General features: G+C 46.0%; 1 protein-coding gene across 1 annotated transcript in view; it reads left to right on the top strand.

Annotated features, from left to right (window-relative positions):
• Nucleotides 1-245: 245 nt before the first annotated feature.
• LOC121541667 (tyrosine-protein kinase ABL1) overlaps nucleotides 246-26,160 on the top strand; it is a 49,670-nt gene continuing 23,755 nt past the window's right edge. The window contains exon 1 of the mRNA XM_041850867.1: nucleotides 246-2,051. Within this exon, the coding sequence (XP_041706801.1) occupies nucleotides 1,919-2,051 (133 nt within the window). The 5' untranslated portion in view covers nucleotides 246-1,918. The remainder of the gene's footprint in view (nucleotides 2,052-26,160) is intronic.

Raw genomic sequence — 26,160 nt, 5'->3', positions numbered from 1 at the left:
CTTGCAAAGCCTTCATCCTAACTTTTTGATTAATGAAACCAACTCTACTGCCTGCCCTCTACTTTACCTTTAGTGACACTGCTATTTATCAACAGTTGATACTTTGCAATGATTTTATTACAGCATGTCCCATCAAAATCAAAGAAGAGATGGGTCTGTGTGGGCCCTATCCCCATCTACTAGCCCACGCACGCTCTGACGTAAAACGTATCCCCACCCATATTTTAGCAAACCACCTTGCTTACGGAAGTAATATGGCGGCTTCAGCGGCGACTATCCGACCGAAGTTTATTGCTCATATTTTATCGAAAGCGCTATGAATAAGTGTAGAAACAGGGAGATAGCAACGACGGACTTGTTATTTGCACATGTTGAGAAGGAGCTGCGTAAACTCCCTGGCAACACACTGGCTGGCTCGAGAAGTTTGGAGTCTGCGCCTTGGTTAAAGTGCCTGGGTCGGGATGCACTGGAGAGAAACTACAGAACGGTGGACACGGAAGTTTGACAAATAATTGAATAACAAGGTTTGGGAGGACATTGAGCCAAGTCTTCATTCTTGTTGTCAATATTGACTCAAACGAGACGACAACGTACTCAGTCCGAAGTTATCATTGGTTATTAGCAAGTTAGCTAGCTAGTTAGACAGATGTTGACTGTTCCGATGTGTGTTTCCAGGGTCTCGCGCGCCATCTAGCCAGCAAGGCTAGCTCCATCGTTAGCTGTAACTAGCTAGCTAGCATTCCAAAGCTACTGAATAACATTGTTCAGTTGTCTGCAAACTAGCTAATTTAATTAGTTTTTAAACCTTTTATATTAGTTTTCTGTTAAAGCCAGCTGCTATCATCTGAGTAATGCTAGTTAGTTACGTTTCCCATGATTGCTCATCAAACTTATTTTAGCCCGTACTAGTGCCATTTGTCATGTCTAAGTGTGGCCTGATAAACATAATGGGATATGACAGCAAAACTTTAGCTAAATGTCAAATATACATTTATGCCTGTCAAATGAGTGGATTGCATGGTGCTGAAAATCAATACGTTTGTTAAAGGGCACAATCAGAACACATATTATCCAGTTATTGTAGTCTATGAGGAAGTTGCTACAGGGCCATGTGCAGTATTGACATGATCACAACTCTTGTACAACATGTAGCCAGTATCTGACTAGGCAGATGTTATATGACTTGTGTCTGCAGAGGGACTGTGTTGGGACTACCATGATTGTTGCCTGTAGCTGTCTGCCTCGGCTGTTAACTCTATGAACCATCTTACCAGATATGGAACTGAGGTTTCACAGCTCAGCTGGTAAATGTAGGAGTTATTGTGCCTTTTCTATAATTCTGTGTAATTCTTCATCTTGATGGTAGCTTTCTCAGCTGTTCTAAGTCCTCTTACTTTTAAAGCAACCATGTCGATGGAGCACAATAGTGGCTTAGGCCTACATTCTATTATTTCATGCTGGATGAATGTATGTCATCACGATTAGGCCTTGGATCTTCATTAATGTCTTTTGATTGGGCCTCCTCCAGTATTCTTCTATCTGACTGCCTTCCTCTTACAAATGAAACCCACAAGTGCCATTACAGATCTTATCTAACAGTAACAGACTCCACCAAAGCAGTCAATGCATGATAAAGAGGGAGGAATCAGAGTTATAAGGACCAGCCGGCCCATTCGCAACTGCATTGGCCTCCATCCAAAACTCCTGGATTGGTGTCAGCGGTGGGATGCAGAAGTGAGCATCTCCCACCTCCTCCACTTTCCAGTCATCACCGCACCAGGAGAGGCCAAACTGACTGAGGGAAATTGCACCAGGGAGGGGGTCCCTGCTCTCCATCTCCTGCCCACCAGGTTCCCTAGACCCAGGCGGTGAGAGAGCCCAGTTTGGAGACCCGGCTGCGGCCTGGCACCGTGCCCTTATGGGGCAGCAGCCGGGGAAATTTGTTGGGGACCAGAGGAGACCGAGTCTGCCGGCGCTGAACTTCATCAAGGGCGGGAAGAGGGAGTCATCACGACATGGAGCCCATCACTGTAACGTCTTCGCTGTGCACGGTAAGAACACACTGTTTCTGTACCTACCCCCTACTTTGGTCATTAACAATAGCTTGTCTTTCTTCTTTCCCTGTCTTCTCTTCTGATCTGCTTCTACTTACCTCTTCCTCATTCACAGTTCAGTAGAGTTTGGTCATGATTGGTTTCATCATGCTTGTTCACCCTTAAGGTCAACCTTTATGATCGTTGGTGATATAGGTTTCAGCTCTGTGATGAGGCAGGTACAGTTTCTATTAGGACCTGCATCTCAGTTCGTTTTGCTATGATTGGTTTCATCATGTTTGTTCCCCCTTGAGGTCAACCTTTATGATTGTTGGTGATATACAGTTGAAGTTGGAAGTTTACATACACTTAAGTTGGAGTCATAAAAACTCGTTTTTCAACCACTCCACAAATTTCTTGTTAACAAACTATAGTTTTGGCAAGTCGGTTAGGACATCTACTTTGTGCATGACACAAGGAATTTTTCCAACAATTGTTTACAGACAGATTATTTCACTTATAATTCACTGCATCACAATTCCAGTGGGTCAGAAGTTTACATACACTAAGTTGACTGTGCCTTTAAACAGTTTGGAAAATTCCAGAAAATGATGTCATGGCTTTAGAAGCTTCTGATAGGCTAATTTACATAATTTGAGTCAATTGGAGGTGTACCTGTGGATGTACACTGCTCAAAAAAATTAAGGGAACACTAAAATAACACATCCTAGATCTGAATGAATGAAATAATCTTATTAAATACTTTTTTCTTTACATAGTTGAATGTGCTGACAACAAAATCACACAAAAATTATCAATGGAAATCAAATTTATCAACCCATGGAGGTCTGGATTTGGAGTCACCCTCAAAATTAAAGTGGAAAACCACACTACAGGCTGATCCAACTTTGATGTAATGTCCTTAAAACAAGTCAAAATGAGGCTCAGTAGTGTGTGTGTGGCCTCCACGTGCCTGTATGACCTCCCTACAACGCCTGGGCATGCTCCTGATGAGGTGGCGGATGGTCTCCTGAGGGATCTCCTCCCAGACCTGGACTAAAGCATCCCCCAACTCCTGGACAGTCTGTGGTGCAACGTGGCGTTGGTGGATGGAGCGAGACATGATGTCCCAGATATGCTCAATTGGATTCAGGTCTGGGGAACGGGCGGGCCAGTCCATAGCATCAATGCCTTCCTCTTGCAGGAACTGCTGACACACTCCAGCCACATGAGATCTAGCATTGTCTTGCATTAGGAGGAACCCAGGGCCAACCGCACCAGCATATGGTCTCACAAGGGGTCTGAGGATCTCATCTCGGTACCTAATGGCAGTCAGGCTACCTGTGGCGAGCACATGGAGGGCTGTGCCACCCCACACCATGACTGACCCACCGCCAAACCGGTCATGCTGGAGGATGTTGCAGGCAGCAGAACGTTCTCCACGGCGTCTCCAGACTCTGTCACGTCTGTCACATGTGCTCAGTGTGAACCTGCTTTCATCTGTGAAGAGCACAGGGCGCCAGTGGCGAATTTGCCAATCTTGGTGTTCTCTGGCAAATGCCAAACGTCCTGCACGGTGTTGGGCTGTAAGCACAACCCCCACCTGTGGACGTTGGGCCCTCATACCACCCTCATGGAGTCTGTTTCTGACCGTTTGAGCAGACACATGCACATTTGTGGCCTGCTGGAGGTCATTTTGCAGGGCTCTGGCAGTGCTCCTCCTGCTCCTCCTTGCACAAAGGCGGAGGTAGCAGTCCTGCTGCTGGGTTGTTGCCCTCCTACGGCCTCCTCCACGTCTCCTGATGTACTGGCCTGTCTCCTGGTAGCGCCTCCATGCTCTGGACACTACGCTGACAGACACAGCAAACCTTCTTGCCACAGCTCGCATTGATGTGCCATCCTGGATGAGCTGCACTACCTGAGCCACTTGTGTGGGTTGTAGACTCCGTCTCATGCTACCACTAGAGTGAAAGCACCGCCAGCATTCAAAAGTGACCAAAACATCAGCCAGGAAGCATAGGAACTGAGAAGTGGTCTGTGGTCACCACCTGCAAAACCAGTCCTTTATTGGGGGAGTCTTGCTAATTGCCTATAATTTCCACCTGTTGTCTATTCCATTTGCACAACAGCATGTGAAATGTATTGTCAATCAGTGTTGCTTCCTAAGTGGACAGTTTGATTTCACAGAAGTGTGATTGACTTGGAGTTACATTGTGTTGTTTAAGTGTTCCCTTTATTTTTTTGAGCAGTGTATTTCAAGGCCTACCTTCAAACTCGGTGCCTCTTTGCTTGACATCATGGGGAAATCAAAAGAAATCAGCCAAGACCTCAGAAAAAAACATTGTAGACCTCCACAAGTCTGGTTCATCCTTGGGAGCAATTTCCGTTATGTTTGGAGGAAAAAGGGGGTCGCTTGCAAGCCGAAGAACACCATCCCAACCGTGAAGCACGGGGTGACAACATCATGCTGTGGGGGTGCTTTGCTGCAGGAGGGACTGGTGCACTTCACAAAATAGATGGCATCATGAGGAAGGAAAATTATGTGGATATATTGAAGCAACATCTCAAGACATCAGTAAGGAAGTTAAAGCTTGGTCGCAAATGGGTCTTCCAAATGGACAATGACCCCAAGCATACTTCCAGAGTTGTGGCAAAATGGCTTAAGGACAACAAAGTCAAGGTATTGGAGTGGCCATCACAAAGCCCTGACCTCAATCCAATAGAAAATGTGTGGGCAGAATTGAAAAAGCTTGTTCGAGCAAGGAGGCCTACAAACCTGACTCAGTTACACCAGCTCTGTCAGGACGAACGGGCCAAAATTCACCCAACTTATTGTGGGAAGCTTGTGGAAGGCTACCCGAAACGTTTGACCCAAGTTAAACAATTTAAAGGCAATGCTACCAAATACTAATTGAGTGTATGTAAACTTCTGACCCACTGGGAATGTGATGTAAGAAATAAAAGCTGAAATAAATAAGTCTCTCTGCTATTATTCTGACATTTCACATTCTTAAAATAAAGTGGTGATCCTAACTGACCTAAAACAGGGAATTTTTACTAGGATTAAATGTCAGGAATTGTGAAAAACTGAGTTTAAATGTATTTGGCTAAGGTGTATGTAAACTTCCAATTTCAACTGTAGGTTTCAGCTCTGTGATGAGGCAGGTACAGTTCTATATCGTGGAGCTCCGCCCCGTAGGGGAGCTCTGCTCCTATTGGTTTACCCCGCTGCCTAGGCAGCGAACAGCCTGAGACAAAATGATGCACACACCTGCAGCCAATAGGAGTACAGGTGTCCCTATAAGAGGGGACGCTTCCCCTCAATCAGCCTCCCTTTATCTTCAGCGACTGGACTAGACTGAAGACGCCTACGAGGAGACGAAGACTCAGGACGAAGAAACGCAGTCGATTCCAGTTCTCGATGTCGTCCTAAAATGAGCACACCTGGAGATTTTCCACCCCCAAAAGCTATTTTCAGAGCTCAATTTCGCTGTTTCTCCATGGCGACTACTGACCCTCACGACTTATGTTTTGTGTGTCTAGGGTCACAGCACGCAAGGGACGGCCTCAATGTTCCCCCTATGTGCGCCAGCTGCGCCCTCCTTTCTTTGAAGGAGAGGAAGCAGCGCTGGGCGTTTCTTAGGGAGGATATCCCCCTCGTGGACGTGCTATCGGTGTTAGCCTCAGCTTCTGAGGCGTCATCCGAGGGCGCCGACTCAGGGGAAGACAGGGATGTTGGGGAGGAGATGGATATTCCTTTGGAACAGTCTGTCTCAATGACCCAGATCTTCAAGACCCCCTTTCCTTTGGAGAGCAAGAGGTCCTGTTCGTCCCTGGGCGATGACGACACGGGCTCTGAGAGATCAGTAGCCCTGTCCTACGCAGCAGCCTCTCTGCGCTCAGAGTTTCCGGGCTCATTGAGAGGGCTGTAAAACGTTCGGAGATGCACCCCATTCCCTCCAGGTCGGAAGTGGATATGATGGAGGGCGGCGGAGCCCCTGTCCTCTCTTGACAAATACGTTGAGGGCTCATGGGAGGCGCCTCTGGTGACACGTTCGCCGGCCAAGGCATAACTCCCGTTCACCAGAGTGGAAGGGAGACAACAGGGCTTCACGAAGGGAATCCCCAGGTTTGAGAGCGCCATGGCTGCGTATCTCGTACCGGGTTCGAGTCCCTGGCCCTCTTCCAAAAAGGCCACCTTGCCGACCCAAAAGGACAGGTTCACAGTGCAGCTGGTAGAAAAGTGTTTTACGGTGGGAGCCCAAGCTGTAGCAGCAGCTAATAACATTGCCCTCCTAGTGGCTTTTCTGTCCCGTCTAACCACGGGTAGGATTGAGCATAGCAGGGAGGAGGTGGAAGAGGCGTCCAGAATTTCTGCCGCTATTCTCCACCTGACACAGGCGTTGGCTGTCTGTGTGGGGAGGTCCATGGCCACCTCGGTGGTCATTGAGCGACACCTGTGGCTGTCTATGACGGCCATGAAAGAAGCCAATAGAGTGTCGCTCTTGAACGTCCCCATCTCTGACGACGGCCTCTTCTGGGTCACCGTCAAAGACGCAACGGAGTGTTTTATGAAGTTGGACGAGGAGAGGAAGCAGCTGGCTAGACACCTGCCACTGGCAGTAGACCTGGCTCTACTGCAAGGCGTCGTGCCCGGCATCAGACGGCGACTTCGAGCAGCAGGAGAGAGGGCCCAGCTGCAGCTGAGGTCCCAACGATTCCGCCGGCCAGGGAAGTCATTCGGACGCTGACCTGGCAGCCCAAGGGTAGCCAGAAGCGGCGACGCACATGACGGAACGTGGGGGAGAGAATGGAGGATGGCACGGCGCATAGTGTGAATGAGCCCGCTATTCCCCCCCACCCTTCTGTTGAGGGTCCGGAGGAGAATGTTTGTGACGTTTTTAATAAAGAGTTGGCTCCAATTGACTTTGTCACAAGAGAGGCCCTTTTCCATAATACATCTGAGAGTGTTCAGACCTCTTCACTCTCTGTCTCGCTCTCACCACTCTGAGTGTAGCTCAGCACACCAAGGGTGCGTAGTTGAGCACACACGAGGCGAGTGTGATAAAGGTAACAAGGCGCCGCCGCCAGACTCCTAGGAGTACTGCAGTGAAGGTTTCACATTTAAGTCATTTAGCAGACGCTCTTATCCAGAGCGACTTACAAATTGGTGCATTCAACTTAGGATAGCCAGTGGGACAACCACATCCTGATCACAGTAAGTACACTTCTTCAAACAAGCAGCTGTGAGCAAAGTCAGTGCAATCAGGGACAACTACATCTCGATCACAATAAGAATGATGACGCAATCGCTAGTTGGGGACGGCGCTCTTTCTCAGGCTAACGCCTCAGTCAGTGCAGTTCAAACCCGTGCTGCATTCACGGAGGGCCGGGATATCGAGGTTACGAGTTTAACCAACGTATCTGAGCCCCCGTTTCTCTCAGAACGCGCTGATGTTTCCTCTCCCTTTCTTGGGAGGCCTGCCTTGGGCTGTTCCACCACTTCAGAGCTGGGGAACAGCGGCGGCGAGGGCCGTCGAGGAATACAGGTCCTTCTTACTGAGTGTACCACAGCTTCGCGCTCTTCCGCTTTCTCTGCATTGATGGGAGTGGCGGCGAAGCTGTACCCTCTCACTTTGGCTAGACCAGACGTTGCAGAAGGGTTATGCCATCCAATTCTATCGGACCCCTCCCCCATTCAGGGGGGTGGTGGAGACGGTGATGAAAACGCCCGAAAAAGTTGCCGCTCTCATTGCAGAGATGACGGAACTTTTGGCGAAGGAGGTGGTCACAGTAGTTCCCTGGGAGCAAAGGAACAAAGGGCTATATTCGCCCTATTTCCTGGTGCCGAAAAAGACGGGGAATGAGGCCGATATTGGATTTACGCATTCTCAACGAGAGCGTAGCCAAACGGCCCTTCCAAATGCTAACGACAAAACGTCAACTGGAATGTGTCTAGAAGGGAGACTTTTGTACGAGCATAGACCTAAAGGACGCATACTTTCATGTGCCGGTGCATCCGCGTCACAGGAAGTTTCTGCGGTTCGCCTTTCAAGGGGTGGCGTACAAGTTCACGAGGATGCCATTCGGGTACGCCCTGGCACCTCGCACGTTTTCCAAATGTATGGAGGCGGCATTGGAACCGTTGCGTCGTCAGGGAATAAGGCTACTAGCCTACCTAGACGACCTACTGGTTCTCGCCCCGTCAGCAGAGCTGGCGTTCACTCACACGACAGAGACCGTGATTCATCTCACGCGTCAGGGGTTCGCTGTGAATTGGAAAAAGAGCGCACCCTGGCTCAGTCATCAGATTGTCTATCTGGGGATGCAGATAGACATTGTGACGATGAGGGCTTGAATTTCGGACCCTCGAAGTGTTGCTATGTTGCTAGCCCTACGACGGTTTCGTCCGAATCACACGGTAACAGCGCTTTTGGTCATGTCACTCTTGGGTCTCGTCGTCATCTCAGCGGAACCACGAAATGGGCCTTCTGCGCATGCGCAGAATACAGCGATGGTTCGCCCAACTACGAATAGACCCAGTGCGTCATCGTCGTCGGTTGGTGGTGGTTCCCCTCTCGCTCAGTGCAGATCTTAACTATTGGAGAGACCCGCGTGTTCTCACACACAGAGTCCCAATAGGCAAAGTGTCCTCCTACATTCCAGTGTTTACAGATGTCTCTCTGACTGGATGGGGAGGGACATGTCAGACCCAAGCGATAGGAGGTGTGTGGCCTCTCGAGTCGTCACATCAACTTCCTAGAGTTGGAAACGGTTCTACTGGTTCTGACCCACTTCGCGTCTACCCTTCGGGGTCGCGATGTGCTGGTCTGGTCAAACAACCGAACCATAGTAGCCCACATCAATCGCCAGGGAGGAGTCAGGTCTCCTGCACTCCACCGGGCGGCGGGGGAATTGTGGCTGTGGGCTCACGAGCACCTTCACTCATTGAGAGCAGGACACATTCCAGGCTACTTGAAAGTAGGGGCAGACATCATGTCTCGAGGGGGTCCTCGAGATGACGAGTGACATCTGCACCCGAACATCGTTCTCCAGATTTGGGAATGGTTCGGGAGAGCCGAGGTGGATCTATTCGCGTCACAGGTGAACGCGCATTTCCCTCTTTGGTTCTCTCTTCGAGCTCAGGACGAACCGCCACTGGGGAGGGACGCATTTGCGCACTGACTGTGCCGAGAGTTCTCCTGTATGCTTTCCCACCGCTGTCCTGCATTCTCCCACTGTTAGCCAGGGTGAGATCAGGCGGGCTGTCAATCATATTGGTGGCTCCCGATCGCCCAGGGGCTCCATGGTTCGCGGAGATGATTCAGATGTTGATTGCGCCACCTTGGCAAATTCCACATCAACGGGACGCGTTGCCCATAATCGGCCAACCACTGAAGGCTTGGCTCCTGAGAGGGACAGGCTAGAGCGCCGTGGGTTATCTGATTCTGTAATCAGAACCATACAGGGTTCACGTGCCAGTTCCACTTCCAGGGTGTATGTCAGCAAATGGAATGTGTTTTCACAGTGGTGTGCCACAGAAAATGTGGACCCTGTGTGCTGTCAGGTTGAGTGTTTTCTCGTTCCTACAGTTTTTATTTGATAAGCAACGTTCGCCCGCCACCATTAAGGTGTTTGCAGCGGTGATTTCGGCTTGTCATGAGGGGTTTGGCAGAGACACTGTCTTCAGCCACCCTCTGGTGAAACGTTTCCTTTTAGGAACACGGAGGCTTAGGCCAATGCCTAGAGCCACGGTTCCTCAGTGGGATTTGGCTCTGGTACTCGGAGCGCTCTGTGAGTCGCTGTTCGAACCATTGAATCAAATTCCCATCAAGATGCTGTCTTTAAAGACAGCACTGTTGCTAGCTTTGACTACTGCTAAGCGTGTCAGTGATTTGTGTGCTCTTTCGACGAGACCCGACTGCCTTGCTGTTAATGGCGATTTGAGCAGAGCGGTGTTACGTCCTAACCCGGCATTTATGCCAAAGGTTATTAAGAGCTCATATAGATCACAGACCGTGGAGCTGTGGGCTTTTTCTCCTCCTCCGTACTGTGCCCAGTACGCGCCTTGGCGTGTTACATTGAGCGCACAGCAGCGATTAGGTTATCGCCTCAGCTGTTTGTGTGTCACGGTGCGGCTGCACTAGGTAGACCACTTTCGAAACAGCGTCTGTCTCATTGGCTTTGCGAAGGCATTGAGACTGCTTATGAGGCAGCGGGGTGACAATTGCCTCAGGGTATAAGGGCCCACTCCACTCGTGGAGTAGCGGCTTCTACTGCCCTTTTCAGAGGAACAGAGGTAGAGGATATTTGTGCAGCGGCGTCGTGGTCATCACCGTCTCCATTTATCAGTTTCTATCTCTTGGACTAGGTCTGTAACATTTTGGCTCGGTCTGTACTCAGCGTAGCTGATAGGAGGCCTTGAGCTAGGAGAAAGGAATGCAGGACTAAAGAGGTAGGTCTGACATATATGACATGACTCCTGACTGACATGTTCAGTACAGTAGAGGGAATGTTATTGATCTGCCTACCAGTATTACTGGGTTGGGGCGGAATAATAATAATAATAATAATAATAATAATATGCCATTTAGCAGACTCTTTTATCCAAAGCGACTTAGTCATGCGTGCATAAATGTTTGTATGGGTGGTCCCGGGGATCGAACCCACTACCTTGGCGTTACAAGCACCGTGCTCTACCAGCTGAGCTACTGAGGACCACTGATGAGGGAAATAGTTTTGGTAACTTTGTTACATTACTATTGGACCCGTCATAAAATATTGACGGAATTGTGATGTCATCTATCTGCTGGTTCAGATTAGTATGACTCATATTCTGGTTATCTGCCCACTAGACATTGGCAATGCCATTGGACTAGGTGGGGTGGATTTGTACCGAGGACACAGTATATTGTGACACAGTGTGTTACAGTACTGTGGGACTTGGTCGCAGCCATTGCTAGGCCCAACCTTTTCATTTAGGTGGGAAGTGTTGGGCTCGGCAGGGAGTACATTTTGGAGCGTTGCGCTCCGGCTTAAACCAATAGGAGCAGAGCTCCCCTATGGGGCGGAGCTCCATGATATAGAACGATAGTTACCGGAGTGTAACTCCAGTTCTATGAGTGGAGCGGAGCCCCATAGGACTTAAGGCCCTGCCGACCCTCTCTAGTCTCGCTGAAGATAAATATCTCGGGAGGCTGATTGAGGGGAGGCATCCCCTCTTATAGGGACACCTGTGCTCCTATTGGCTGCAGGTGTGTGCATAATTTTGTCTCAGGCTGTTCGCTGCCTAGGCAGCAGGGTAAACCAATAGGAGCAGAGCTCCCCTATGGGGCTCCGCTCCACTCATAGAACTGGAGTTACAACTCCGGTAACTATCGTTTCTATTAGGGCCTGCATCTCAGTTCGTTTCACTATGATTGGTTTCATCATGTTTGTTCCCCCTTGAGGTCAACCTTTATGATCGTTGGTGATACAGGTTTCAGCTCTGACGAGGCAGGCACATTTTCTATTAGGACCTTCATCTCAGCTATCATTTGACCTTGCTAGTATGCCCACTTTATTACTCAATCTTCTGTGGCAGCATTATTGATTTGTGTGAGAGGGTTCGTGTGGGTGTTTGGTCATGGAGATTGATGAATAATATCCCACTGTGATGTCAGCTGAAATGGCGATTAAAAAAAATAAAAAATATATATGATTATTTTTAACTTGATTTTTATCACTGTATTCCACTTATTGGTGGGTTGGACAGTGTTTGTGTTTACTCAGCTTTTCAGATGAAGCTTACCATAATAGGCTAATGGAGACAGCAACAGGTGATGTAAAGGGCCTGCTTTGACTGAAAGTCAGCCCGAGTTGACTGGATAAGCACCAGGAGATGCATCTTCTTGTTTTCACAGGGGCACTGTGCAAACATTAAGCATAAACATTTTCAGGTATCCTGTATAGAACACTTTGTTTTGGTAGCCTGTTTGTTGACACGTTCCCTTTTTAATCAGATTGCATGCCAATGATACTGAATGTGTCTTTTAATACAGTGAATGTCTTTGCAGGGATAGATTCTCAGAGTCCTCTTGCGTAACAATAATGGGTAAGGATGCAAATAAAAGGTGCTGCCAGTAAATGGAGAGGAAGACTGGAGTGATCTCTGGCAAAGGGTCAGTGGCAGGATTGTTTTTATTGTGTTTTTTCTCCTTCCTCCTGCAATGAGTCGGAGAGGTTACGAGGTGATGTGAGTCATGTAGCGAGAGGAGGGTGATGTCAGCACTCAGTCACTCACATCCATGTTGTTCTACCCGGGGCGCCTTCACTAGCTAGTGAGCTGCTAGCCTACGCAAAGCTTCTCACCAGGCAGGTTTAGACCTCCGCACACAGCCAGGGAGAGCGGCAGAGCAGGGCAAGCAAAGACCTGTCTCCCCCCTGCACCACTATGTCACCACCCAAGAACCTCAGAGTTGGGCTTCTAGAGAGAGTCATTGGAGTAGGTTGGTCTTCACTACCTGATTTACTCTAACCCCTGGTAATATTGGTTTTTGTGGGGGTTCAGGAAATGGAAATGCTGTGTAAATGTAAATGACAGTTGAGGAGATGCTCTGTTTTCTTTCCCTTTGTCCCCTCAAAAACAAGCCTGAAACAGGAAGGAGGAAAGCGGTGTGGGTCTAGGATTGAGATTGTAGGGCAGAAAGGGATGTGAGAGGAGTGAGGAGGCCATTCCCCCAGGTTCCTGACTGACTTTCCAGGCTATTGCCCCCTTGTGCTGCTAGCTAGTCTGACATGGTCCTCCTGCGTTTATCTTGGCCTCTTCCAGAATTCATGTAGACTAACATAAGAAAAAGACTGTCTGTTGTATAGCTTTTAAAGACCAACTAATGCAACTGCCATTTTATTACAGCCTTGGAAGAAATCGAATGAGGCAGGCCTACTTTCCTGATGTAGGCCTAATAATTATAAGAGATTCATTTATTTTGTCTAGAAAACAACTCTGACATCTGCTTGGTCATACACTGTTGTCATTGGAATATGAGATTTTCCTTGTCTGGTGCTTTTTATCCCTCTGTGCATGTGGTCGCTTGATAAGAGTACTGTCATTTAGGCTAGATGACTACCGCAAACCAAGAGAAGGGTAGCCGAGATCAATGAGCCAGTGGGATAATAAACTCTCAAATGTTATAGACTTCGTGTATTTTACATTTACATTTACGTCATTTAGCAGATGCTCTTATCCAGAGCGACTTACAGGAGCAATTAGGGTTAAGTGCCTTGCTCAAGGGCACATCGACAGATGGGATTAGAACCAGCGACCTTTCGGTTACTGGCACAACGCTCTTAACCACTAAGCTACCTGCCGCCCTAAATTACAGCACTAAATTATGGTAGCATGATCTAGTTTAGAAGACTATTGCTTCTGATGATAGCCATGACATACTTCTTCAGTCTCTCCACATGAGGAGCATTGGCAAGACTAGTTAGCCTACCCCCCTCTAGTGTAGGCATGTTGTGATATCACCCCCACTTCCTGGTGTCCTATGCCAGGGATTATGGCTGTTCTAGCAGCTGCATTCATCATGTACGGCCCATGGAAGAGTCAACCCTTGTTTTTTCCCCTCTGTCTTTTGTCTGGAACTCATGGAATCTGTGCAGTCTAGACACCAAAGCTAACCCCTGATCCCTTTGGGTCCTGAAGACGTGGGCAGCAGGCGCCTCCTGGTAAGATTTGCCGCTCATTCCGGCCAGCTTTTGGGCCCCTGGTGGCCTGTCCCTGGCCACGTCGCCTAGCTCTAGAGACAGACGGACCACTCTGATGTGTCAGAGGAAATAGGCCTATACTGGGCTACATGACTCTATGTTACTGTTTTACTATCTGATTCTGTTTTAGATGGATGATACATAGACTCTGACTCTTGATGTGATGTTGAGGACTGTCTCTTGAACGGTGAATAAATTTGGTCAAGGAAATGTAATTTTGTGAATAGGCCTACTTCTAATGCTGGCATGTAGTTTTTACGCATATTTTGACGGTTCTGCAATAGTTAGGCTAGCTGGTGGAACTTACCGGTAAGTAGATATTTACATTTCTCATGTCGTCTGTTTCCATGTTAGAATGTCCCACTGCGGGGGTGGTTGATTGCACAGTCGATTCTCTGTAACGGCCTTTGTGCCCCTGCTTGAGCAACACCACCTCGATGAGTCAGTTTGATCACCTGGAAAGGAGTGGTCAGCAAAGCCACTTTGGTCCCTAGCTGATGACTGGCTAAAGCAGGTATGTGTGTGTAGACAGAGGGTGAATCTCTCCTTTAGGTCAGCTTGACACGTCCCCTCTCTCTAGGGGGCAGGGTGTACCAACACTCTTTAATGGACTCCTTACCTAGTTTCCTATCCTCCATAATGTTTGGAGAAAAAAAACAGAGGTTTTGAAACTAATGTCATCACAAGTAATGCAGTCTCTTTTCACACTTGCACTTGTCAAATTGAGGCCCAGTCCATATAGGTAGAGCTCAAGGCCCCACGGACCCAGGGTTCACACACCATTAGCCTACATGTAGCCTAGCTTGAAGGCAATGAATGAACACTGATGCTTTTGCCAAATCTCTCATTTGGCTTTTCTCTGTTTTGGACTTCCTCCTCCATTCATAATGGGATGTTTTGACATCTGGGGCATATCCTCTTCACCAGTGTTCTCAATGCCAGTCTTATCTGTACTCCCCACCCACCCACCCCTCCTTTCTATTCATTAATTGGCCCAGTGTAAAGAATATTGTGTGTTAAATAGTTAACCAAATAGCTACCCAGACTATCTGCATTGACCCTTTTTGCACAAACTATTTTTGACTCTATTCACACACACTGGACTCTAGCCACACACTCACACATACTGACACTCCAACACATACTCACACATAACACTTCCAAAAAGGCACACATTTGCCACACACACACACTTCCACACTCATCACATATGCTGCTGCTACTGTCTGTTATCAATGCTGTTACCTTGTCACTTTACCCCTACCTACAGTGCCTTCAGAAAGTATTCAGACCCCTTGACTTTTTCCACATTTTGTTACGTTACAGCCTTTTTCTAAAATTGAATAAGTAAAACAATTTCCTCAGCAATCTACACACAATACCCCATAATTTCAAAGTGAAAACAGGTTTTTGGAAAATGTTGCAAATGTATAAAAAACAAGCATGGCAGCATCATGCTGTGGGGACGTTTTTCAGCGGCAGGGACTGGGAGAATAGTCAGGATCGAGGGAAAGATGAACGGAGCAAAGTACAGAGAGATCCTTGATGAAAACCTGCTCCAGTGCGCTCAGGACCACAGAATGGGGCGACGGTTGACCTTCCAGCAGGACAACGACCCTAAGGACACAGCTAAGACAATGCAGGAGTGGCTTCGGGACAAGTCTCTGAATGTCCTTGAGTGGCCCAGCCAGAGCCCGGACTTGAACCCGATCGAACATCTCTGGAGAGACCTGAAAATAGCTGTGTAGCAACACTCCCCATCCAACCTGACAGAGCTTGAGAGGATCTACAGAGAAGAATGGGAGAAACTCCCCAAATACAGGTGTGCCAAGCTTGTAGCGTCATACCCAAGAAGACTCAAGGCTGTAATCGCTGCCAAAGGTGCTTCAACAAAGTATTGAGTAAAGGGTCTGAGTACTTATGTAAATGTGATATTTCAGTTTTTTTTATTTTATACATTTGCTAACATTTATAAAAAACAGTTTTTGCTTTGTCATTATGGGGTATTGTGTGTAGATATATGAGGGGGGAAAAAACAATTTAATCATTTTTAGAATAAGGCTATAACGTAACAAAATGTGGAAAAAGTCAAGGGGTCTGAATACATTCCGACGGCACTGTAGATGTACATATCTACCTACATTTCCTCGTACCTCTGCACATCAACTCTGTACTGGTACCATTTCTCATTGTGTATTTATTCCTTGTGTTAAATTTTAAATATTTTATTGTATTCTGCATTGTTGGGAAGGGCTTGTAAGTATTTCACTCTTGGTCTACACCTGCTCTACACCGATTTGTGTTGCTCCAGAGGCAGCTTGAGTAGTATTGCCTATTTTGCAGAGCGAGAGAGTTGAACATAGGGCAAGCCACAGCAGTGGAGTCAGGAATGTGACCTCCTGTGCATTCCTCTCTCAAATAGCTGGTGCAACCCCCCCCCCTCTCTTTCTTGCTCTCTCATTTGCTTGCTTGGTCTTTCTCTGTCTCTCTCTTTTGCTCAGGCGCCCTTCTGTTCCTTGCTCTTACTTTCCTACTGTCTCCCTCTCTTGCTCTCGTTTCATAACAATTATAGATAGACATATTGCTCAAATACCATCAAGTGAACCACTGAGGCAATTGGTCCCAGTCGCAGAAGAAGGTTTGATGGGTATGGAGTTCGGAGTTTTGATAATGTAATGTAACATCGGTCATGATCATTAGGATAAATCTGACCTAATCGCTATGATAGATAAGCAGGCAATGATTAGCGCGTGTGAATGAGATGGCTAAAAGTCATGATGGTGAAATATGAATTAGAGGGGGAACTTGAGACTGAGCTAGTTTGCTAATGGGCTAGAGAAATAGCCAACAGTGATAAATGAATACATTGTACACATTCTGCAGTGCATACACATGCTTTTATAATCATCTGGGGTACTATTGTTCGTTACCTAATGCAGGCTGTAGTGCAGATGGGACTCACCAGCAGCCTGGCTTCGGGGTCGAGGAGTTTGTTTAAGCCTAGCGTGAAATGTGTGTTTCATCACCGCTGTGCTAACCGGCAGGGCAGCAGCGGGCCCTCTGGACGGCTTTTAAAACAACAACAGAACCCTTAGCAAAAAACACTCATCAGCCCATCTCTGAGTCCGCCTGAGCAGAATGAGCAAGAGGATTTAAAGCTTCCGCCCCACTTCACATCCCCCTCTCCCTATACTCTCGTCTTCTCCTAACCCCCCTTCCCCTACTCCTCTTGGTGCTCCTCCTCCTGGTGCTCCAGATTATCGGAGCAGACACACGCTCCAAGTCGGGGCAGGAATGCGCTGTGGGAGCTCTCTGTCCCTGCCACCCTGCCTCCCCTCTGCCCTGGCCTAGGCCTGCAGCTCAGCTGTTGTTTTCTCTGTGGACAACCTGGTACCTATGATGCGAATTCCATCTTGTGATTAAAAATTCCGTCCAGTCACAGCTTGTTTAATTCTAATGCCTCGGTCCCCTAACCGAATGCTGCGGCCGCAAATGTCCATTTTGCGCATTGCTTCCAAAATTCTTAGAAGGGTTAAGCTAATTTGTGAACTTTTTGAAAACGAACTTGAGGTAGCCAGCCTAATTCTCTGTATAAGTTAGACCGTAGCTGATTGCTCTTGGTCAAGAGGTCCAATTGTTGTTAATATTAGATGAGTAGTGTCTAGTAATTCAGCACTGTCCTTTCTATTCTATTTTTTAGGCAACCTGAGTAGTTTTGGAATACATTAGTCTACTGTATTACAGAGCAATAAACATTTTATTTATATATTTATATATATATATATATATATATATATGTATGTGTGTGTGTGTGTATATGATAATGCATACAATCTCAAAACAAAGGATCCCAGTCCAGACCAATCTACATGAGTTATCCTGTCCTTTGCATTCAAAGAACCTCCGATCCATCCCGACTGCAGCAGCGAGCTATACAAGGGGCCGCTATGCTGGCTGCATCTGGATCCACTTAAACACAAAGAAAACCAACCAGTGACTCCTCCACTGCAGCTCCCAGCCTCCTATCATAGGCTAATAACCACTCTCTCTCTCTGGACAGACAGGCCCTCTCCCTCTCAGACCTAGAAACATCTGCAGGACGTCTCGTTAAGGTCGATAGCCTGTAAAAAGAGCTGAGGCATTTACTGCATGTGCCCTGTTCACTGCGTCTGGGCTAAGTGTATACAACTGGCCTGGTTTAGACTGAAGTAACTGAGTCTGCCGCCACTACCATGTATTATTTTATGTAGATGGACCTCATAACCGTTAACAGGGTATCTGTGCTCACCAAATGGGAGATAGACCCAGGTATGGTCAGTTCTGTCATAGAGGAAAATATTCCACCAGCTCCCCCCGCACACCCACTTACCTCCTTCCTTCGCTAGAGTTTGGCTTTTCTGTTCTGCATCTTCATAAAACAATGGAATATCAAATGTTGCTCCATTGCCAGTTGTCTGGGTCAAATTATGAGTTTTGAAAAATTCTGATTTACTGGAGGAGCTACCCCCCCCCCAACACACACACACACACACACACACACACACACACACACACACACACACACACAGGCCTACACTCTCTAACACTCATTCACTCACTCACCCTTCTCAAATACATGTGTAAATATTGGACAATAAATTGTGCATTCCTGTATTATACTTATGCAAAAAGATAAAATACATTTATCCTACTGCCATTTACTTTAAGTTTGTATTTTATTATGTCTTATTGTTGTAGCATTGTCGAGAAGGAAACTGCAAGTAAGCATTTTGTTGGACGATGTATACCATGCGTATCCCGTACATACGAGTAATACAACTTGAAAGACACACCCACGTGTTGTCACAATACCAGTATCGCGATACTAGGAAGTAAGGGAGAAAAGGAAACAAAACATGAAGCGGACATCATTTTTAAGGAAAACATTCCTAATGTTGGAAGAAACTGCCTTATGTTGTCCAAAAAAATTATTTTGCAAGATGTAGCACACAATATTTTACAAAAGTAGGTTTTAAAGGAGCATAGAGTTTCGTCTGCTTCGTGTATTCTTTTTTGCCAAGGAAAATCTGGTACCGTAGTATCGCGATACTGGTATCGTGACAGCGTCCTGTTGCATTTTTTCGTGGTAGGCCTCATTTGTCTGATAGCCCTCTCCTGCTCCATATTGTTTTAACCTCCTTTCTTTCTGTGTCAGATGATTCATCATTCATGAAAACAAATGACGCTTTTGGGATCCGTAAGACTTGGCCACTCCACTACCAAAACATTTCAATTATGGCATTGTCTCTGACTATCGAAGAGGCCGTTTTGGGTTTGTGAATATGTCTGTCTGTGTGCGTAATCTAAATCCTATTCCTGTGTTTGTGTATACACAAGTGTACTGCATCTCCCTCTGCTCCTCCTACCAGTAGTGTGAGTGTGTGTGTGTGTGTGCGCATGTATCTGCCTCGTGTCTGTGTTGAAACATTTCAACTGCATTCACTGTCTCGACATTCCAGCATGCGATGAGGAGATTAGCACAGGTGCTGCTTCCTCGCCATGGCGCCCCCTGAGTATTTCCCCGACGACTGAGAAGAAAAGGGCCATCAGTGGTATCTGGCCATCGCATCATAAAAGGCCCCATCCACCAATCACATGGGCTCGGTCTCTCTCAGCTATGCCCTGTAGGAGGTCTGGGCTGCCTGAATCAAAGGGCCAATGGAGCAATGCTGACAGAGGGTCTGTTTTGGCAACAGGTCTCCTACTATATCCTAACTCAGGCAGGTATGGCTAAAGAGAGAGGAGGGGAGTAGCAGTGGGGATACAGTGAGGGAAAAAAGTATTTGATCCCCTGCTGATTTTGTACGTTTGCCCACTGACAAAGACATGATCAGTCTATCATTTTAATGGTAGGTTTATTTGAACAGTGAGAGACAGAATAACAACAAAAAAATCCAGAAAAACGCATGTCAAAAATGTTATAAATTGATTTGCATTTTAATGAGGGAAATAAGTATTTGACCCCTCTGCAAAACATGACCTAGTACTTGGTGGCAAAACCCTTGTTGGCAATCACAGAGGTCAGACGTTTCTTGTAGTTGGCCACCAGATTTGCACACATCTCAGGAGGGATTTTGTTCCACTCCTCTTTGCAGATCTTCTCAAAGTCATGAAGGTTTCAAGGCTGACGTTTGGCAACTCGAACCTTCAGCTCCCTCCACAGATTTTCTATGGGATTAAGGTCTGGAGACTGGCTAGGCCACTCCAGGACCTTAATGTGCTTCTTCTTGAGACACTCCTTTGTTGCCTTGGCCGTGTGTTTTGGGTCATTGTCATGCTGGAATACCCATCCACGACCCATTTTCAATGCCCTGGCTGAGAGAAGGAGGTTCTCACACAAGATTTGATGGTACATGGCCCCGTCCATCGTCCCTTTGATGCAGTGTTGTCCTGTCCCCTTAGCAGAAAAACACCCCCAAAGCATAATGTTTCCACCTCCATGTTTGATGGTGGGGATGGTGTTCTTGGGGTCATAGGCAGCATTCCTCCTCCTCCAAACACGGCGAGTTGAGTTGATGCCAAAGAGCTCGATTGTGGTCTCATCTGACCACAACAGTTTCACCCAGTTCTCCTCTGAATCATTCAGATGTTCATTGGCAAACTTCAGACGGGCCTGTATATGTGCTTTCTTGAGCAGGGGGACCTTGCGGGCGCTGCAGGATTTCAGTCCTTCACGGCGTAGTTTGTTACCAATTGTTTTCTTGGTGACTATGGTCCCAGCTGCCTTGAGATCATTGACAAGATCCTCCCGTGTAGTTCTGGGCTGATTCCTCACCGTTCTCATGATCATTGCAACTCCACGAGGTGAGATATTGCATGGAGCCCCAGTCCGAGGGAGATTGACAGTTATTTTGTGTTTCTTCCATTTAAGAATAATCGCACCAACTGTTGTCACCTTCTCACCAAGCTGCTTGGCGATGGTCTTGTAGCCCATTCCAGCCTTGTGTAGGTCTACAATCTTGTCCCTGATATCATTGGAGAGCTCTTTGGTCTTGGCCATGGTGGAGAGTTTGGAATCTGATTGATTGATTTATTCTGTGGACAGGTGTCTTTTATACAGGTAACAAACTGAGATTAGGAGCACTCCCTTTAAGAGTGTGCTCCTAATCTCAGCTCGTTACCTGTATAAAAGACACCTGGGAGCCAGAAATCTTTCTGATTGAGAGGGGGTCAAATACTTATTTCCCTCATTAAAATGCAAATCAATTTATAACATTTTTGACATGCGTTTTTCTGGATTATTTTGTTATTCTGTCTCTTACTGTTCAAAGAAACCTGATCATTTCTTTGTCAGTGGGCAAACGTACAAAATCAGCAGGGGATCAAATACTTTTTTCCCTCACTGTATGTAGTCGCCAAGTCATCGGTACAGAGGCAGATATGCATGTACACACACACACCATTGAGTTATCACCCCGGTTGCCTTACACACTACCCTACCCAAAACCTTACACCCGTGCCCCACCCTGAGTGGCCCATCTCCCACCCCAGCTGTGCCATGCTGATGGGGGATATGTGGAACCCAAAACCCCTCTCCTCATCCCCAGGCCTGCAAGGCCGAGACACCCAGGCTGCGTTCTCCAGTGACCCTGAGTAAACACACATGCCTGGTTCCTCACTGTCTGACTGACCGAGGTAAGTTGAGGGAGTCGAACACTGATGGCGCTAGGCTAGTTAGGCACAGCGATGGAATGAGGAGGCTAGTATGGTGTAATAACACTACAAATGCTGATTTGAACTACAGCTGGGCGCCTCTCTGTTTCTCTAATTAGAATTCTGGGTCTAATACCTCACGTTCCCACACTAAGATGGGCAGGACGATGGCCAAGCTTTGCATGGCTGACATTTGTGACATTGTTAGTCTCCTGGTACATGTGAGACGTGTGTGTTAAATGTTCAGCTTAGGTTACTTACACCTGGTGTGTTTGAGAGAGACGCTAAGACGACTTGATGATAAACTGACTGACGTCCTCGCTCTTAGTCCCATGTCTGGATGTGACTATAGGGCAGTTGGCAGAAAGCTGCCCGGATTATATACAGTGCCTTCAGAAAGTATTCACAACCGTTGACTTGTTTCACATTTTGTTGTTACAGCCTGAATTTAAAATTGATTAAATTGAGATTGTTTTTCTATACACAATACCCCATAATGTCAAATTTGAATTTTTTAATTTTTACAGATTATTTAAAAATAAAAAGCTGTAATGTCTCGAGTCAATAAGTCTTCAACCTGTCATTTAGGTTAGTATTGTGGAGTAACTACAATCTTGTTGATCCTTCCTCAGTTTTCTCCTATCACAGCAATAATACTCTGTAACTCTTTAAAAGTCACTATTGGCCTCATGGCGAAATCGCTGAGCGGTTTCTTTCCATTCCGGCAACTAAATTAGGAAGGATGCATGTATCTTTGTAGTGGCTGAGTGTATTGATACACCATCCAAAGTGTAATTAATAACTTCACCATGCTCAAAGGGATATTCAATGTCTGCGTAAAAAAAAAAATCTATCTACCAATAGCTGCCCTTCTTTGGTATTTTATTAGGATCCCCATTAGCTGTTGCAAAAGCAGCAGCTACTCTTCCTGGGGTCCACACAAAACATGAAACATGACGTAATACAAAACATTAATAGACAAGAACAGCTCAAGGACAGAACTACATACATTTTGCGAGGCATTGGAAAACCTCCCTGGTTTTGTGGTTGAATCTGTGTTTGAAATTCACTGCTCGACTGAGGGACCTTACAGACATGTATAGAGATGAGTTAGTCATTCAAAAATCATGTAGAACACTATTATTGCACACAGTATGTCCATGCAACTTATGTGATTTGTTAAGCACGTTTTTACTCCCAAACTTATTTAGGGTTGCCATAACAAAGGGGTTGAATACTTATTTACTCAAGACATTTCAGGTTTTCATATTTAATTAATTTGTAAACATAATTCCACTTTGACATTATGGGATATTGTGTGTAGGCCAGTGACAAAAAAATCTCAATTTAATCCATTTTAAATTCAGGCGCATAACATTTGGAAAAAGTCAAGAGGTGTGAATACTTTCTGAAGGCACTGTATGTAAATGAGATATTTCTGTATTTCATTTTCAATAAATTTGCTACATTTTCTAAAAACATGTTTTCACTTTGTCATTAGGGGGTATTGTGTGTAGATGGGAGAGAGAAAATCTATTTAATCCATTTTGAATTCAGGCTGTAACACAATGTGGAATAAGTCAAGGGGGGTGAATACTTTCTGAAGGCACTGTAGATCCGTATTCCCTGGCAATACCAGTGTTTCTGTTGTGTTGGAAACCTATGGTTACTTCCTCTTCAGTTTATTGGTAATGTCTACCTATCACCACTCTACTACCTATCCGAGGAGGCCTTTTACTCCTTTTCATGGTCCTTTGTACCAGATATCGTCCATATTAGTCAATGGTCATAGCAGCTGTAATTACCAATTGGACATTTAATATTTTTTTTTCAAATGAAGTTCTTCAAATGCATTCCTAGGTGACATACACTAGAGGGGCAAGTGTGAAATTACTCAATTTTCCACATAATTGTCACTTTTAAAATATCGGATACTACCTGGACATGGTCTGAATATTTTCCTTGTCCCATGTAATCACAAAGCTGTGTAAGGGTTTTTGTCAACACTAAAATGTTATCTGAAAGGTGTTTCCGCCACGTTGCTTTGTTTAGTTTATCTCTCCTGTGCTGGAGGGGTTGGAAAAAGGGATCAGAGAATGGAGCAAAATAGGAAAAGGGCCGAAAATCATCCTGTGTATGTCAGCTAACTGTTAACACACAGAGAGACGGATTATATGAAACGCAATGGATTAATTCTCTTAGGAGCTCATCACCAAACAATACGCTTCGTGTTTCTCCATCTGCAACCTTTCCCCCCCTCGCTTTTTCACAGCGCCTTCTCTTCATATCTCCTCATCCCCTCTCCGCTCTATGGTGAGTTAATGGAGTTTCGGGGAGATGGAGGAAGCAGGTGCGTTTCTCTTTGATTAGTGTGTGGGTGAGATGACACGTTTACCATGCCAGGCTGCGAGGATGTAGGGCCTGGTGGCATGTGACTGGATGCTCTGGGAACTTAGGTCATTACTAAGTCTCACACCATGTGTCAGGATGCCCTATAGCAGGGGTTCTCAAACTTTTTGGGGCCGGGGGACCCCTTTTGTGATAGCATATTCATCAGGAACCCCCTCATAATCAGAACACAACTTGAGTGATATAAAAATAGCATACAAGGGGTTTTACTATGACTTAGGCAGTGCATGGCCGGACAAACCAAGTCTCGGAGCCCTGGAAAGGAACATTTTAAAGGCCCATCTCTTGGCATTGAAAATAACATTTAGCAGTTTTCAAGCTAATATCCTGCAATTCTACACATTTTGCTATGAGGCAGAGAGAGAACATCGCAGTTTTAAAGCTTAAATTACAGTGCGTTTATGTAAAACAAATAATAATAGTATTGAGTTAGTGGATAATTAGTGAAGGACTGTGGATACCAATATCCCTGTGAGTCTCCCAGGCCCATGTTGCCCAGGGTTAAGAACAAAGTGTTGATGAATAATATGACCTTGTTGTATTGTGTTACACACTTTAAACTTATTCCACGGATCCCTTGGCCAAAAGTCGTTTAATCTGTTGTTGGTAACATTCAATAGCGGACCCCATTTTGAGAACCTCTGGCCTATAGATGCCTAGATGTCATCCCCCTCCACGCCCAACATTAGTCATACAGTTAAGATACAGTAACTGGAATGAAAAAGTTGACCAATACAAACCTATGATGCTTTTGGATCCACAGTCCATTGGGTAGCCTTAAAGTGGAAATTTACTTTTTTTTCAGCTGAAAGACAATGCACAGCGCATACATTTACATTGACATTTTAGTCATTTAGCAGACGCTCTTATCCAGAGCGACTTACAGTTAGTGCATACATAATTTTATCGAACCCACAACCCTGGCGTTGCAAACGCCATGCTCTACCAACTGAGCTACCCATGATGTTGCACAACGATTGATGTCAATAAGTTCCTGTTTTAGTCAGTGACATATTTGGGCTTGAAGCATGGCATTGTTTATTAATCAGAAACATCTACAAAGTTTTTCCTCTTCGGAGTCGCAACTGAGCTGAGCCAAACAGCTTTTCTTTGCACCGCCACTTTTTTACCAGAAAATTTAAATAATCCATTGGATAATTTGTAAATGTTCCCTTATTTTTGATCTAGTCTATAGCGTGTTAGCCAGCTAGCGTGCTTCTTGGCTGTGGAGTGACAGATCTAGTCTATAGCGTGTTAGCCAGCTAGCGTGCTTCTTGGCTGTGGAGTGACAGATCTAGTCTATAGCGTGTTAGCCAGCTAGCGTGCTTCTTGGCTGTGGAGTGACAGATCTAGTCTATAGCGTGTTAGCCAGCTAGTGTGCTTCTTGGCTGTGGAGTGACAGATCTAGTCTATAGCGTGTTAGCCAGCTAGCGTGCTTCTTGGCTGTGGAGTGTCAGATCTAGTCTATAGCGTGTTAGCCAGCTAGCGTACTTCTTGGCTGTGGAGTGACAGATCTAAGGTTCCCGCCAGTCTGGAGTCACCCGCTGAAGTGGTATTACACACACTTTTTAATTTAGCGTCTGCATAAAGGCAAGGAAAGTGAATAATCAGCAGTTTTGAGGGATACTGCTCATGACTGAAGTCAGAAATCTATCCAAAGAATACCTATATTTAACATTGCCTTCTGTCTAAAGCGGTAACTCTTAATTTGCCCACAATTACCGCTGCACCTTTTTATTGTAAATGTTCTGGTTTTGGACAGACCACGTGATCGTGCCTGTTTTATAGCCTATTCATTCTAGTGACTCTTGTTGATAACATTTCAAGGCATAAGATGCAGAAGTATGACACAACCCATTGTTGAGTTAAGTATGGCCACTCTAAAAAGACAGCTGAGGGAAGACAGAGCTAGAGAAAGGCATGTCGAAAGAGTGCCTGACTTCTGCCAAAGATTCTTTGTTCCTCACAGAAATTGTCTAACATTCACTCACTAGAAGCACATGGCCCTGCATGTTTATTTTAGATTAAAGTCTATTTTATCAGTTGAGACATATTAGATTTCACAATTATCGCAGTTCACCTCCAGTTGGCAATTTAACCTTATTTGAGCAGTGTAAAAAGTTAAGGAAGGGCTCAGGGGGAGGGCATACTTTTCTCTGTTATCTGACTGCGGAAAAGCTCTCTACTCTGAGCTCAAGCTATTGTGCTTTTAAAAAGCCAGCCGGCTTCCAGACCCCATTCTTTAACCTGTAAGCATTTCAGATCTGAGCAAGAGAGA

This window comes from Coregonus clupeaformis, chromosome 27, assembly GCF_020615455.1.
Source record: "Coregonus clupeaformis isolate EN_2021a chromosome 27, ASM2061545v1, whole genome shotgun sequence".
In the NCBI taxonomy this organism is placed as follows: domain Eukaryota; kingdom Metazoa; phylum Chordata; class Actinopteri; order Salmoniformes; family Salmonidae; genus Coregonus; species Coregonus clupeaformis.
This window is presented reverse-complemented; position numbering and strand designations above follow the sequence as displayed.